The sequence below is a fragment of the Macaca mulatta genome, chromosome 20 (genome assembly GCF_049350105.2).
Source record: "Macaca mulatta isolate MMU2019108-1 chromosome 20, T2T-MMU8v2.0, whole genome shotgun sequence".
Taxonomy (NCBI): Eukaryota; Metazoa; Chordata; class Mammalia; order Primates; family Cercopithecidae; genus Macaca; species Macaca mulatta.
The window spans coordinates 68,297,433-68,313,339 of NC_133425.1; the positions used below are offsets into that span (position 1 = coordinate 68,297,433).

Sequence of the window (15,907 nt, forward strand, 5' to 3'; positions counted from 1 at the left end):
ATTAAAAAGAATGAAGTTGATCTCTCTGTATGAAAATGGAAAAACTGTTCACACAACGCATTATTTACTTATTTTTATTTTTTATTTTTTGAGACGGAGTCTCACTCTGTCTCCCAGGCTGGAGTGCAGTGGCACGATCTTGGCTCACCACAACCTCTACCTCCTGGGTTCAAATGATTCTCCTTCTTCAGCCTCCCGAGTAGCTGGGATTACAAGTGCACACCACTGTGCCCAGCTAATTTTTGTATTTTTAGTAGAGATGGGGTTTCGCCATGTTGGCCAGGTTGGTCTTGAACTCCTGACCTCAGGTGATCTGCCTGCCTTGGCCTCCAAAGTGCTGGGGTTACAGGCATGAGCCACCACTCCTGGCCCACACATTATTAAGATTTTTAAAAAAGCAAGCTACAGAACAGCCCTGCCCAATAGACAGAATGCAAGCCACACAGTGACTTCAAATTTCCTAATAGAAATATTTTAAGACATAAAAATAAATAGGTGAAATTAATTTTAAGAATGTATTATATTTTACTCAGTACACCTAATATATATATATATATATATATATATATATATTTTTTTTTTTCCCCTGAGGCAAGGTCTCATTCTGTCACCCAGGCTGGAGTACAATGGCATGATCACAGCTCTCTGCAGCCTTGACCTCCTGGGCTCAGGTGATCCTCCTACCTCAGCCTCCCAAGTAGCTGGGACTACAGGTGCATTCCACCATGCCTGGCTAGTTTTTGTATTTTTTTGTACAGACGGGGTTTCGCTATGTTGCCCAAGCTGGTCTTGAACTCCTTAGCTCAAGCGATCCATCCGCCTTGGCCTCCTAAAGGGCTGGGATTACCAAAGGTGTGAGCCACCACACCCAGCCCCAAAATATTCTTTAAACATGTAATCATATAAAATTATTATGAGATATTTAATACTCTTTTTTTATACTAAGTCTTCGAAACCTGATGTGTATTTTACAACAACACATGATTTTTTTTTTTTTTGAAACAGAGTCTCGCTCTGTTGCCCAGGCTGGGGTGCAGTGGCATGATCTCGGCTCACTGCAAGCTCCGCCTCCCGGGTTCACGCCATTCTCCTGCCTCAGCCTCCCGAGTAGCTGGGACTACAGGCGCCCGCCACCATGCCCGGCTAATTTTTTGTATTTTTAGCAGAGACGGGGTTTCACCGTGTTAGCCAGGATGGTCTCTATCTCCTGACCTCGTGATTCACCCGCCTCGGCCTCCCAAAGTGCTGGGATTAGAGGCGTAAGCCACTGCGCCCAGCCACAACAACACATCTTAATTCAGACCAGCCACATTTCAAGTATTCGACAGCCACTTATGACTAGTAGCTACGATATTAGACAGTGCAACTATAGACCACTTTTAGTCTCTATTTTTTTAGCAACTCCCAAACCAGCTATATATGTATTGTAATAAACATAGAAAACATTTGGAAGGATACACAAGAAATGACTAGAAATGCTTTTTTATATGAAATGGGAATGCAGGGAGGGAAGGTGATCAAGGTTTAATTCATGTATATCTCTATTTGAATTTATTATATAAGGATATATCATATTTACTAAAAACATAAAAGAGAAAATGCTTATTCTTTTCAACAAAGTCCATGTATAGAAATCTGTCTTAAGGAAATAATAAAATATGTAAACTAACATTTATGACAAGGATGCTGTTGGCCCAAGATGTGAATAATTTTTTCTAGTGTATCCATGCTATAGACGGTACCGGCCATTACTGTATAAGAAAAACATAGCGTACCTAGGGTTCAGTACTACCCATGGTTTCAGACATCCATAATTTCAGGCATGCACTGGAGGTCTTGGAGTGAGCTCCCTGTGGATAAGGGGGGACTACTATATTCAACCCCACTGGAGGCGTGACTCCCTGAAAAGTGGATGGAGAAGAACAAACTGATGTGAAAAATCTTTGTCTTCCAACAAATATACAGATAGGATCTGAACCTGGGGAGACCACTGAGCCTTCTCCTAACCCTTCAGTGGGTGGTCTTTTCCATCTGCTCACAGGAATGTTGAGATTTTGGCTGTGGACCTTGTGTTTTGCTTAGCAAATTTGTTTTGTGTAGATCGCACCTGACATTTTAAATTCTTCCAATAACCATAGGAGGTAAGTGAAGAATTCACGCGCAGTGCAAGGATAAAACTGCACAGGTTTCCGCTGCCTTGGAAACCCTGTGCTTTTCAGATATTCATTGAATGGAACTTAAGTGCCCAATTTGTTCTGATTGGAGCAAAACTTTGTGGATTGACAAGGAGGGGTGTCCAAGATGTAGGAAGTGAAAAAAAAATGTTGCCAAACAAGGTGTAGAGCAGGATCCTATCTGTGTTTTGAAATCTATAAAATTATGTATCTATGCACCTATATCTAATGTATCTATCTCTGAATGGAGAGAAAGAGCCTGACCATTACCACCCTCTACTCCTGGGAGTGAGAATGAAGTGTACAGGGAGCAGGTGCAAGGAAGAATGCTTACTTCTTACTTTATATATTTCTGTACTGTTAAAATTTTAACAGGCTGTTTTTTAACAATAAAAAAAATTTAATAAAAGCTATCAGCTGTAATAAGAACTACCTTCTGACAGTAGATATTCTGAAATCATCTCACCAAGTACCCAGAAAGAGTTAACACAGGAGAATTCCAGATGTTTGAAGTGAGGACAAATTCCTGCTTTGAGGGTGAGAGGTGGGCTTAGGGATAAGAGGCAATGAGGAGGGGAGAGGAGGAAAGAAGCTGAGGGGAGGGCTGGCTGCTGAGCTCTCATTCCCAACCAATGGCATGAAAGTTTCAGGCTCAACGCCCGTTTGTGGAGACTATTTCAGGAGTCAGGATTTGCATCTGAGTTCATTGCCACTGTAACCTGTCAAAGAAGAGCTAAGGGAGCTTTCAGGGTTTGCTTCTTGGAGGCTGCTTTCTCCTTTACTTGGAAGGTAAAAATCTCAAGCCCAAGCTGATCAGGCAGTGGTGACTGATTGGGCTGTTCACTTTTTTCTTTTTGGTGTATTGATTTCTTTTTCCAACTAGGGCTGTAGGATCCTTATGGGATAAGGTTTTACTTTTACTAACAATGATATTTACATGGAACTTCTAACAAGATGGAGTGGTTCTTCCTGGTTCTCTGTAGATAACAAGAAGCATTAGGTAGATTTTCTTGGATAGGCTCGCATGGAAAGGAGGGAGCACCTATTCTTTGATTGATGAACAATTTTCATGTTATTCCTTCTTGGTTTCTCATAGAGCATGGCTAAGCTTTGACAGGAATTACAGATGCATGTAGCAAATCCTACTTAAGTATGATGGGTTCTTGCTTTATTTTCCATCTCAGTAAAAAGTCTTAAAACTCCCCTCATTCATAGTAAAGCTACTTTATGAGAGAAAGTAGAAAAAAAAAAAAAGAGAGAGTTTGGAAAGACACTTTTAGTGAAGTCACCCCAATGTTTAGGTCCAAATGTAGCTCCTCTCTCTCCCAGTGCTATGTTTTCAACATCACAGGGACCTTCTTTCCCCTCGCAGGCTTCGCTAGTGATGGACCCATACGTGATTCAGATGAGCAGCAAAGGCAACCTCCCCTCAATTCTGGATGTGCATGTCAACGTTGGTGGGAGAAGCTCTGTGCCGGGAAAAATGAAAGGCAGGAATACCAGGTGGTCCGTGAGGCCCTCAGACATGGCCAACAAAACTTTCAACCCCATCCGAGCCATTGTGGACAACATGAAGGTGAAACCAAATCCAAACAAAACCATGATTTCTCTGTCCATTGGTGAGTTGGGGGACACTAATGAGGGGCTGTCATTGTCCCCCTCTACTCTCATGTTAACAGGCTGGTTGGAGAGGATGGGAGTTGGGGGTGAGTCTAAGTACTGAACATGGGAGAATAACCTCTTGGCTCCTTTTGTTTTTTCCTCCCATAAAAAGGGGACCCTACTGTGTTTGGAAACCTGCCTACAGACCCTGAAGTTACCCAGGCAATGAAAGATGCCCTGGACTCGGGCAAATATAATGGCTATGCCCCATCCATCGGTAAGCCCCTCCTGACACTCCATACCTGGTGGCTGCCAAATCTTTAGTGCTATAATAACGGGACCAAATGTCTAGTAATTCTCTTCACTTTCCTGATGCATAATTCCTAAGGAGAGGCTAAGATTACATGGCCCTTTGGATTTGGGAAAGGGGTCTTGGAATGCTTAAATACAAGGCATCAAGGTCCAACTTCTTTCCTGGCTTTCTTTAGCATATGGGCACTTCCCCTCTAGGCTCCCAAACATACTTATTTGTCAAGTAAAGTGCCTGTCCTATCATTACTAATTCTAATTTGAAGGCCTTGAGTCTGGCAGGAGCTTCGTGTTTGCTGAGCTTCTAGGTCCTAAATGGATTTACTTATTGCCCTATGTACATAGCTCCTTTGCTTCATTTCTGCTTCTCTGTGTATTGAAAGCCTATTTTCATTATGGTCCTGAGCACACTGAAATGCAATTGTTACTATTTAAGACTAAAGAGGTTAAACAAACAAATAAACAAACACCCAAGAACAACAAAAAATGGGCTCTCAAACTGAAGGATAGAAGGTTGTTTCTGATAGATTGAAATTACTCCTTTTTAGGTTTACTTCTCTCCATCTATTAAAAATTTCTACCCTGAATATTTTGGTAAAGTACATGCTTCCTTGACTTTCAATGTTGAACATTTTTTTTCCTTATGTGTACATAGAAACACATTCTTAATGCAGAATAAAACTCCAGTTTCATGATAAAATCAAATTTTAAAAACACTTTAAAGAGTTATATCGGGGACTTCGTGGTTTTTCGGTTGATTACTTACATTATATAAAGTTTCATACAATAAGAATAAAAACAAAATCAAGACCAAAAGTTAAGTTGTAAGAAAAGTTTCTAATGACTTTAATATTCAAAGTATTAGGAAACTGGTTTAACCTGAAAAACCAAAACCAAATCTCCATTTGACAAATGTTCAAAGGTTCTGAATATTTCATTTCAAAGGAGATACAGGTGTTAATATATATCTAAAAACGTGTTCTTCCTCATTAGTAATTAAGGAAGTGCTGATTTGTATAATTTTGAGAGATCCATCTGTACCTATTAAATTAGTAAACATTATGAAATAGTGCCTCTAGCCTTGCTAACTTGTCTTTTTGAATATAAATTTTGCAAAATATTAGGATGGGCATGAAACTGCTGATACTTCAAGCTTGTGAGCCAACATTTGGAAATATTGTACAAAAATAATTTGAAATAAAAATTTGTACAAAATACTGATAGGAATATTACATAACATAAAAAACTTAAAATGGACCACATGAATTGAATGCATTGATTACAACTTCTTTTTTTTTTTTTTTTTTTTGCTCTTGTTGCCCAGGCGGAGTGCAGTAGCGCGATCTCGGCTCACTGCAGCCTCCGCCTCCTGGGTTCAAGCGATTCTCCTGCCTCAGCCTCCTGAATAGCTCGGATTACAGGCACGCACCACTATGCCCAGCTAATTTTTGTAATTTTAGTAGAGATGGGGTTTCTCCATGTTGGTCAGACTGGTCTCAATCTCCTGGCCTCAGGTGATCCACCCACCTCGGCCCCCCAAAGTGCTGGGATTACAGGCATGAACCACCGCACCCAGTGATTACAACTTCTTAAAAAATACAGTCTGTAAAAAAGATTTAGGAATAATAGAAATCCTTATTTTACACAGAAAAAAACATAATCACAGAAATAAGATGGTGCAGAGTATTTGGGGAGCTCTTCCTTGTTATCATTTATAAATTTGTGCTTATACTAAAATTGTGAAACATAAAATGTGAAGTGAATCTCCTTTATCCACAGTGGCTGAGAGCTGAACTAAATAGAATGCCCTATGAGCAGGGGCAGAGGCAGCCTGAAGCCCATGCTGGACCTCCAGGGCATGGCTGTCAGTTCAGGGATGAAAGCTTCATCTTCTGGCCAGGCACAGTGGCTCACCCCTGTAATCGCAGCACTTTCAGGAGGCTGAGGTGGGAGAAGCCCCTGAGCCCAGGAGTTTGAAATCAGCCTGGGCAACAGAGGGAGATTCTGTCTCTACAAAAAAAAAAAAAAAAAAAAAAAAATTCAAAAATTAGCTGAGTGTGGGGGTGCACAACTATAGTCCCAGCTACTCAGGAGGCTGAGGTGGGAGGATCCCTTGAGCCCAGGAATTTGAGGCTGCAGTGAGCTATGGCTGTGCCACTGCACTCCAAGCCTGGGTGACAGAGTGAGACACAGTCTCTAAAAACCAAAAAAGCTCCACTTTCCACTCTTTTCTTTCAGGCTTCCTGTCTAGTCGGGAGGAGATTGCTTCTTATTACCACTGTCCCGAGGCACCCCTAGAAGCTAAGGTGAGCCTTATACAAAACACCAGCTCTGAAGCAATTTAGGATAAACTATCCCCTCTTTTCCTAGTTTCTGTTCCACAAGAAGTACAGGTGTCAGAGGGGGAAAAGCTGAGAATAATTTCCCTTTAGCAATTTGAAGACTTCTCATAGAGTTGGGGTCACTAATCAGTGATTACAGTTAATGTCATTACAGTGTGAGAATGACCATCCCATACAACTTAATGTGGTGTCTGTCTCAAGGAGGCTGAAAGGATCCAGAGAGCACCTATATTTGATTGTCTGTAAAAGATCATTTGAGAATAACTCATAAACACCAAAAAATTATTTAAAAAAATTTTACCAATAGGATATTTAAAAAAATAATTGTAGCTTTTCTCATTTACTGTAAGGTCATTTAGAGAGAAAGATAGAAGTACCAGGACATACTGAATTGATGGTAGTGCCAAGTTTAAATGATGTCCTTCCCTCTATAGTCTACTGTGTGGGGTCAGCATTTTCTAACACAATATGTGTCTGTCCCTGTATGTCAGACAAGAGCCAGACTTCAAATCTCTGGCCAAAAGTAAATAAATAACCAGGCGAAAAAGGTCCAAGGCCAGCATGCTCTCTCATGGAAGTCTGCTGAGTCACAGCCAACCTGTCCTTTTTAAAGTGATTTGTTTAAGTGGCCAACATTTCAACAATAGTTATCAACATATATAAATTTCTTTTGGTTTTGGCTTAGTACATTTCCTACTACTTACAACTTGTTAAAGGAAGTTCACAATTGCTCCCAATTCACCCACCTGACAACTTCTTTTCTCCTGTTGCTGTTGGAATCCCTAATGAAATTAACCTTTTATTTGCTTCACAGGATGTCATTCTGACAAGTGGCTGCAGTCAAGCTATTGAAATGTGTCTAGCTGTGTTGGCCAACCCAGGGCAAAACATCCTGGTTCCAAGACCTGGTTTCTCTCTCTACAGGACTCTGGCTGAATCTATGGGAATTGAGGTCAAACTCTACAATTTGTTGGTAAATGACTTTTTAATCTTAGACTCAAATGCTCAGTTACTACCCTGTAAAAAATATATGACCATTACTTCAGCAGAGGAAGGTCTCAAAGTGGTGGTTGAAGCCAGAGACAGACTTTATTGCTTACATGGGACCCTTGAGATAAGTGAGGATTCCCCCTAAATGTTTCCGAATCATCTTAGTCTCATCCTTTCTTTCTCTTCAGCCAGAGAAGTCTTGGGAAATTGACCTGAAACAACTGGAATCTCTGATTGATGAAAAGACAGCTTGTCTCATTGTCAATAATCCATCAAACCCCTGTGGGTCAGTGTTCAGCAAACGTCATCTTCAGAAGATTCTGGCAGGTATGTCCAGCAGACTTCACAGAGGACGAGGTGGGGACAGAATCCTTCAGCTGTTGTGTGAAATGACAAAAACCAGTCAAGTTCCAAGCCTGGGGTGGAGGTGGGGAGCTCCACTGACGTCGCTCATCAATGCTGTGCGATAGGAGTGGTAGGGCTTGCCTAAATGAAGAAATACTTGTCTGTTTATCACTCCCAGGACAAAAATAAATAATACTTGCCTCTTCATCACTCCCATCATGTTGAAGATAGGGTCTGAAATATCTAGTTACTTAAATGGCGAATTCAGGCTCTGCACTCTGGAAGAGTATGTTAAGAATTTACAGTTCTTAAATAGGAAGACAAAACACACAGACGTCAAATGCAAAGCACACTTTGTGCTTTTTGTCCTCCTCTTTAAGAATGGTAACTTCTTAATATTACGGGATAGGGAAATTACATGATACTATGTGACTATTACATGATAAAGCAATTCACATTAAAACTGATTTCAGCATGTTTCTTTTATTTTTAGTGGCTGCACGGCAGTGTGTCCCCATCTTAGCTGATGAGATCTATGGAGACATGGTGAGTCTTGATCAGGATATATCACTACAATAATCTCAAATTATTTTATGAAAACTTTAGAAGTGGAATAATCGGAAGCAGCTCCTAATTGTTTCATTACAGCAAATCGGTATCCCTGCACTTTTTTTTTTTTTTTTTTTTTGAGGCGGAGTCTTGCTCTGTCGCCCAGGCTGGAGTGCAGTGGCGCGATCTCGGCTCACTGCAAGCTCCGCCTCCCGGGTTCCCGCCATTCTCCTGCCTCAGCCTCCCGAGTAGCTGGGACTACAGGCGCCGCCACCACGCCCGGCTAATTTTTTTGTATTTTTAGTGGAGACGGGGTTTCATTGTGTTAGCCAGGATGGTCTCGATCTCCTGACCTCGTGATCCGCCCGTCTCGGCCTCCCAAAGTGCTGGGATTACAGGCTTGAGCCACGGCGCCCGGCCCCCTGCACTTTTAACAAATATACAGACCCACAACTCCTTAGCCAGTTTTCTGAAACCCAAAGAACTTTGGAAATCCAAACATTCTTGGAATTCATTTGGTTGCAAAACCTGATTTGACCTGATATTTGTAAATTTTTATTTTTCCCACTTATGGATCTATATATTTGTTAAGAGTGTGGGGAAATTGGCAGAAATGTCAATATTCTTGATTCAGGTTACTATCCTAGACAGCTCTGGGAGTGTTACATAACATATGGTAAATGTGCTACGTGGCCTTTCTAAAGCCCAAACCATTCTGGATTATGAAACATACCTGGCCCCAGGAATTTCAGATAAGAGATTGTGGACTCATATTTTAAATCTCTAACTCCTATAGACAGGAATTTCATAGAGTCAGCTTCATGGAGTTGTAAATATTACTGGGTTAGGTTCAGTTTCCTTATTTTAGGCTTCCTTTAATCCAGTCCAGATACCAAATTAAATGTCTTTGTGTAGTCCCCTTTGAAGCCTCTTGCAATCCCAGTCATGCTTCAGGGTCGGGATGATCCCATTAATCCAAGGACCTGTCCCTAGTGATAGAAGAAAACGGGTGGGAGGCATGGGATCTGGGATTGCAGTGAGAAGAAGACAAGAAAACAACCACAACAAGTACTTCTTCTCAGGTGTTTTCGGATTGCAAATATGAACCACTGGCCACCCTCAGCACCGATGTCCCCATCCTGTCCTGTGGAGGGCTGGCCAAGCGCTGGCTGGTTCCTGGCTGGAGGTTGGGCTGGATCCTCATTCATGACCGAAGAGACATTTTTGGCAATGAGGTAAGAACAATATGGTGAAAGAGTATGTGTAATTTAGGGTATATATTTACTTTGTGAGCACAGTGGAGACAAGGGAGGCTTTCTTCTTTTTTTTCTCCTTGTCAGTCACACAGCAGGTGTGTGGCAGAGCTGGGCTATGAACCCAGACGGTCTGATCTAAGAACGCCACTAGACACCATCACTTCCCAATATTAAAAATCTGATAGAAAGGTCAGAACAAGAAATCCTAAGACAGAGATGCTTAAGAAAAGCTAAACAACATGTTTCTTGTGTCTGTCTTTTAGATCCGAGATGGGCTGGCAAAGCTGAGTCAGCGCATCTTGGGACCCTGTACCATTGTCCAGGGAGCTCTGAAAAGCATCCTACGTCGCACCCCGGAAGAGTTTTACCACAACACTCTGAGCTTCCTCAAGGTAAGGGCAGCTCCTGCCCTCCACTTTGGGAGTTTGGGAGTCAGAGAATGCCACCTGTGGAATTAGGAATAATTGGTTCTCCTTTCTGGAGCCACGTTCCAATATTAAGAGATGGCATCGGTGTAAGCATCCACCCACGTGTTTCTCACTTCCGGCCATTCTCTCTGCCCCTGGTGAAAAGCTTCAAGTGATAGAGCTTTTTCTTTTTCACTCCTTATGCCAGAACATCACACCTACATTCTCAGTCTTCAACGAGGGGTCTGTTTTTAATGACTTGTCTCTTACTTAAATTTTGAGCCTTGATTTCTCCTTGCCTCCTCTTGTAGTCCAGTGCTGATCTCTGTTATGGGGCATTGGCTGCCATTCCTGGACTCCGGCCAGTCCGCCCTTCTGGGGCCATGTACCTCATGGTGAGTATGTGGGTGGCAGGCCCTAGATCTATGCATGTTGTAAGGCAAAGGGCAGTCATTCAGCAGAATTGCCACTGTGCAGGGTACAAAGACAACCAGCCAGCCTCCTGGGCCAGGCAGTTTAGGAGTTGTCTTATTCTGAATTGTCCCACTGAGGTAATTTAGCCTCTATCAGTTCTCATAAAACTCTTTAAATGACGGAATTAGGCAGGGCATGGTGGCTCATGCCTGCAATCCCAGCACTTTGGGAGGCCAAGATGGACGGATCACTTGAGCACAGGAGTTAGAGACCAGCCTGGGCAGCATGGTGAAACCCTGTTGTCTCTACAAGAAATAAAAAACATTAGCTGGGCGTGGTGGCACACTGCTGTAGTCCCAGCTCCTCAGGAGGCTTGAGATGGAAGAATCACTTGAGCCTGGGAGGTCGAGGCTGTAGTGAGCCCTGATCGTGCCACTGCACTCCAGTCTGGGAGACAGAGTGAGACCCCATCTGAAAAGATGAGGAAAAAAAAAGATTTATTTCTTCAGTACAGAGAATCATTTTATATACGTAGATATAGGGAAGATTTAAGACACAAAAAAGAGGCTTTTTATACCATTGTAATTCTCAACTGGGAGTGATACTGGTTCCCTAAGGGTATCTGGGAATACACGGGAATTTTGTTTGTTTACAGAATGACTAGGGCTGCCATTTTGTGGGTCAGGGATGTTAAATATCCTGCAAGGGGTGGGCTAGTCTCATGCCATAAAGAATTGCTTGGCCCTAATGCCAATAGTGTCTCTTTTGAGACATACTAGCATTCTATTTCCAGCTTTTATTTATCAGCGTCTGGGAAGGAACTCTTTAATAAATTATTAATAAAAATATATCCTCTCTTCCCTGAGAAAAATTCCGTAAGTATTAGCCCTCTTATTTAGCAGGGATCAGTAGTACAGTTCCAAGACATCTTTTAAAGTAGCCCCTATCTTAATTTCTGGCATAGGAAATTGGCCTGTTCTCCCTCCTTCTGATAAGTTGGCCTCTCCCTCCTGTTGGTATAGGTTGGAATTGAGATGGAACATTTCCCAGAATTTGAGAACGATGTGGAGTTCACGGAGCGGTTAGTTGCTGAGCAGTCTGTCCACTGCCTCCCAGCAACGGTGGGTGCTTGTGTCTCTCAGCACATTCTCAACAGTTTCAAGAGCCCCAGGAGCAAGCTCTGAGCTGGTTTTTAGTCTGATCTTTTCTCCTCCAACAAAATATCTTCTCATTTGAAAAGATTCAAACTGATGTGTCTCATGGAGCCTATTTAAAATTTGCTTCTCCCCCCGATCATAATTCCATCCATATTGGGAAGAAAAGTTGTAAACAAACGTTCTAGGTGAGAGGAAATTGAGCCTGTCCCACAAGTCCTTTTAAGATGAATGAACTCAGTTGCTGACTTAGCATTCCAGTGATGGGAACTGAATGAACTGATGGCCCTGATGAAATGGTACCACTTCTTGTGGATCAGGGTCCTGACCATTTTAGGGTCGTCCAGTACCAGATTCAATTGCTCTGAAAGTAACAGGCTTTTCTTTTAGCAGTGCTTCGAGTACCCGAATTTCATCCGAGTGGTCATCACAGTCCCCAAGGTGATGATGCTGGAGGCGTGCAGCCGGATCCAGGAGTTCTGTGAGCAGCACTACCACTGTGCTGAAGGCAGCCAGGAGGAGTGTGATAAATAGGCCTGCATCCATTCTCCTGAGGATGTGTCCCATCTGGGGAGGGCTGGACTAGGCCTTGCGGCTCCTCAGGGACTCAGGTGGCCCTACTGGAGAGGGGCCTCAGATGCACCATGTCAAGAGTTTAAGATTGTTCCTGCTTTTCCCCAAGTATGATCACATCCCAGATTCTCCCTTGCTCTGCGCTGCTGGAGTGACTCACTAATTCATTAATCTGCTTCCCTGTCGTAAGATTTCCTCCTTTTTTTCTTGAAAGTACCAGGTGAACAAAGTTTACCAGAAAGCAGTTGAGACAAGAAAATAAGAGCTCAGGATGAGGGAAAAGAAAAAGATTGAGAGAACTTATGCCCCCAACCATTTCCTCAGACTCTAAGAAAGAACACACTCTCTCCAGGCAGGTCTGAAGGTCAACGCTCTTATTGCCTCACTTCAGGTATACCTCACTTTATGCAACAGAATTACAACCGGAAAGAAGTTGGGGACACATGTATTTGGTTAATTACATTTTAAACACATTAGGAAACGTTGCTATTTTAACTTTTTATTGATTTTGGGGGGGAGTAAAGAATTGTGATGCAAATGAATATCCTTTAATTGATTGACTTCCTAAATTTAGATTTGTGTGCATCAGGCTTTCTTTTTTTTCTTTTTTTGGAGACAGAGTCTTGCTCTGTCACCCAGGCTGGAGTGCAGTGGCGCGATCTCTGCTCACTGCAAGCTCCGCCTCCCGGGTTCAAGCGATTCTCCTGCCTCCACCTCCCGAGTTGCTGGGACTACAGGCGTGTGCCACTATGCCCAGCTAATTTTTGTATTTTTAGTAGAGACAAGGTTTTACTATGTTAGCCAGGCTGGTCTCAAACTCCTGACCTCAGGCAATCTGCCCGCCTGGGTCTCCCAAAGTGCTAGGATTACAGGCATGAGCCACCACGCCTAGCCGCATCAGGCTTTCTTAAAGTGACAGCACATCTGTACTAGAGCAAGCAGGAATCAGAGACCTTCCAGAAATACTACTGTGTAAGGGCGAGAAATATCTTCACTTGTCATTGTTATATGATTATTACTTTTGCTGTAATGTTAATATTGATTTATTAATATATATTATATTATCTTTTCGTACATTTTCTAAGAAACATTTATATTGAGGAGATCTTTTATTTTGCCGAGGGCATAAATTATTGTTTTTCTTTTTTTTTTTAATAAACTTTACTAAGTATGACTCTTCTGTGATGTGTTTTTTTCTCCTCTGTTTGGGAATTTCTAATCCCAGGCATTGCTCAGTCTCATTGTTTCATTACCTATGAGGTTTCATTTACTTCTTGGTAAATGTACTGGCTTTTGGAGTTAAGAAACACAATTCCTAACACATTTTATTTGGGAGCTCAACTTCTGGCTTCCTACTTACAAACAAGGCAAACTAAGAAGCAGTAAGTTATAACCTCTGGCCTTTGTCTTTAATTTTCAACTTTTTGGATCCCTAATCTCGGGTCCCAAGTTACTACCCTTGCCTAGATCCACTAACCACTCACTAGGTCACAAAGTTGATGCCTCTGGCTTGACCCCACGAATGAGAAGTGTCCTATTTTTTTTTTTTTTTTGCAAATCTTTGTAGGCACAGTTGCCTGTTTAATTATTTTCCTCAGTCCTTCCCTTAGAGTAGGGAGCCTTAAGTTACCTTTCAAGGTTGGGGGTTAGGAATCTATCACAACCAGTCTAGAGATTTCTCACCAAGGGAAATTTTCCTTATCTAAAAGAGGAACTTCAGGTCTCAACCCTGCCAATTAATGTCCTTCACAAAAATAAACAGCATATGTTCCCTTTCAATTGAAGTTTGAGTTCACTGAGCTCACAGCAAAATTCACCTTTTAATTTTCTTCAGCAAATCCAAAATGAATATACAAAGGATGAGATGAGATAAAGATTTCAGTTTCCCGTATGTCACCGCTGCCAATTTTCCAAAAAAGCTAGGCTCCTCTTTTCCTGTTCCTCCATCCAAGCTCCCAAAGATCTCTAACCAGAAATAAACAGGAAGACTCCGTGATTTACAAAAGACGTTTTAGCTTCACACGTACAGAAACTTCTACCCAGCATTACAGAATTCTACTGAGACTTCTTAAATTCCTGAGTTTCCTTGGCATGTACAATTTGATAAGGGAGCCAATGGCTCTTCAAACATTTAAAAAGAACACATGCACACTGGGCAATTTCAAACGATACAAACAAACGCAACTGTCCTTTCTCATTCCTGTCCTTCAGTCACCCACTTTCTTCTCCCCTGAGGAAATCAGTTATCAGTTGCTGGTCATACTTTGCGATTATCCTGTGCCTATGTGAGAGAGAGAGAGAGAGTGTGTGTGTGTGTGTGTGTGTGTGTGTGTACGCACTTTTCCTTTTTTCAAATCAACTATTACTCAACTTTGTAATTCTGCGCGCTATGGGGGTCAAAGGAGGGATGGCATTGCTGGGGTGTCCCCCACGTCCCGGGTGTCTCTAGATAAAAAAGGAACTACCGGGCGGCGTCTGCTCCCCACACAAGCTTAAAATTCCCGAGAGTCAACTGCCAGTTGCTTTGGGTGGTGGCGTCAGAGTGTCTTCAGATAACACGAAGAATGCATGTAAAGATCGGAGACGGCCGGGCGCGGTGGCTCATGCCTGTAATCCCAGCACTTTGGGAGGCCGAGGCGGGCTGATCACTTAGAAGGCTAAGGCAGGAGAATCGCTTGAACACGGGAGGCAGATCCGAGTGAACCGAGATCGCGCCACTGCACTCCAGCCTGGGTGACAGAGAGGGACTCTGTCTCAAAAAAAAAAAAAAAAAAAAAAAAGGTCGGAGAGGAGGGCTCTCAGCTGCGAATTCACCTTTTCTTTCTGTGACCGAGACCCGCCTACAGGGTAACTGGAGAGTATCAACACGGGGTGATACCAAACGCCTCACAGCAGCCCCCGGCCGACATCGGCATACCGGCGACCTGCGGCTGCGCAGGCGCGGATGCGTGTTTAGGGGCTCGCGCTGCTCAGTGTGCATGCGCCGTCGCTAGGCAACAGGGCACTGCTCCGGGCGCCGGCGTAGAATTTGAGCTGCGGGCGAAGGTTAGTGCCTTTATTCCGCCCCTACTTTCTCTTAGGATGTTACATTTTGTTCCCTTTTTCAGCCTGTCTACCCTGGTCACACCCTGCTTCGAGTTTCTTTTCCTCCTTTGCCCCCGGTTTGGGCTCTGACTGGTGGAATTGTTCTAGGAAGTTGACGAAACATCCTCGGCTTTGTAATCATCTGTTAACCTCTCCCAGCTCTAGATCAGAACCAGCAACTTCCATGAGTTGTGACGCAGAGCAGAAAATCCTTTTAGCTGGTGTTAGTTTCCAATGGTATAGACCCCTGGAACTTTTCTCCAAAGAATCGTAGCCCTCACCGTCCGCAGTGCCTGACATTAGGATCTCTACTCAGCCAGAAAAATAAATCCACCCCCGTGCTCTTGTCAAAGACAAAGCAGGACAGTGAAGTCGTTAGGACAGGTTTTAACCAGTAATATACTAATGGAATAGGGAAGAGTCCAGCACGAACTGAACTGAACTTTGATTTGTACAAATGTTACTCAGACTTTAAAGGAAAAATGGGGGAATAGGGAGTGGGAGAGGAATGAGAGGGCGCTCAGAAGAGTGAGGGAAGTGAAACATTACAAAAAGTGCGAAGTGCGGGTTAGTCCGCGTGAAACCCATCTGGGTTTGTTAAATGGTGTTTCTGGAAGTTAGGCTCTTACCCTCCCACAGAGGCTGGGAGACAGGGACCATATCTTAAGGTGTAGGCTGGAACAATAAATTCCTTTGGCAGCCTGAGTT

The 15,907-nt window shown here is 42.9% G+C and overlaps 2 protein-coding genes and 1 long non-coding RNA gene across 6 annotated transcripts in view; 2 read left to right on the forward strand and 1 right to left on the reverse strand.

The window, feature by feature from the left end:
• The first annotated feature begins 2,805 nt into the window (after positions 1 to 2,805).
• TAT (tyrosine aminotransferase) lies at positions 2,806 to 13,289 on the forward strand. 2 transcript variants are annotated; one of them, XM_015126559.3, is made up of 12 exons: positions 2,806 to 2,963; positions 3,547 to 3,793; positions 3,949 to 4,053; positions 6,324 to 6,391; positions 7,242 to 7,400; positions 7,606 to 7,744; positions 8,256 to 8,308; positions 9,394 to 9,546; positions 9,831 to 9,959; positions 10,286 to 10,369; positions 11,411 to 11,509; positions 11,933 to 13,289. In XM_015126559.3, exons 2-12 carry the CDS (start codon positions 3,559 to 3,561, stop codon positions 12,074 to 12,076), a joined length of 1,368 nt encoding a protein of 455 aa, XP_014982045.1. In that variant the 5' UTR covers positions 2,806 to 2,963; positions 3,547 to 3,558; the 3' UTR covers positions 12,077 to 13,289. The 2 variants fall into 2 exon arrangements, with proteins under 2 accessions (XP_014982045.1, XP_001106194.1); XM_001106194.5 differs by having other exon boundaries at positions 2,831 to 2,963; positions 11,936 to 13,289.
• LOC144337685 (uncharacterized) lies at positions 7,605 to 15,182 on the reverse strand. Of its 2 annotated transcripts, none has more exons than XR_013411101.1 (3): positions 14,213 to 14,342; positions 13,933 to 14,080; positions 7,605 to 7,903 (listed from the first exon to the last, which is right to left on the reverse strand). XR_013411101.1 is itself a non-coding variant. In XM_077984564.1 (3 exons), exons 1-3 carry the CDS (start codon positions 15,093 to 15,095, stop codon positions 7,705 to 7,707), a joined length of 513 nt encoding a protein of 170 aa, XP_077840690.1. In that variant the 5' UTR covers positions 15,096 to 15,182; the 3' UTR covers positions 7,605 to 7,704. The 2 variants fall into 2 exon arrangements, 1 of the variants encoding a protein (XP_077840690.1); XM_077984564.1 differs by lacking the exon at positions 14,213 to 14,342 and adding an exon at positions 14,930 to 15,182.
• LOC144337693 (uncharacterized) overlaps positions 15,107 to 15,907 on the forward strand; it is a 77,666-nt gene continuing 76,865 nt past the window's right edge. For both annotated transcript variants that reach the window (XR_013411122.1, XR_013411121.1), the window contains exon 1: positions 15,107 to 15,160. This is a non-coding gene — a long non-coding RNA (uncharacterized LOC144337693). The remainder of the gene's footprint in view (positions 15,161 to 15,907) is intronic.

Coding starts and splice junctions, on each gene's coding strand:
- LOC144337685 (XM_077984564.1), bottom strand. CDS start 15,095: ATGCACACTGAGCAGCGCGAGCCCCTAAACACGCATCCGCGCCTGCGC. Junction 14,081..14,929: donor CTCGGTCACAGAAAGAAAAG/GTGAATTCGCAG, acceptor ATTTCTGGTTAG/AGATCTTTGGGAGCTTGGAT. Junction 7,904..13,932: donor TTGCTGAAGAAAATTAAAAG/GTGAATTTTGCT, acceptor TTCTTCATTTAG/GCAAGCCCTACCACTCCTAT.
- TAT (XM_015126559.3), top strand. CDS start 3,559: ATGGACCCATACGTGATTCAGATGAGCAGCAAAGGCAACCTCCCCTCA. Junction 8,309..9,393: donor ATGAGATCTATGGAGACATG/GTGAGTCTTGAT, acceptor ACTTCTTCTCAG/GTGTTTTCGGATTGCAAATA. Junction 9,547..9,830: donor GAGACATTTTTGGCAATGAG/GTAAGAACAATA, acceptor TCTGTCTTTTAG/ATCCGAGATGGGCTGGCAAA.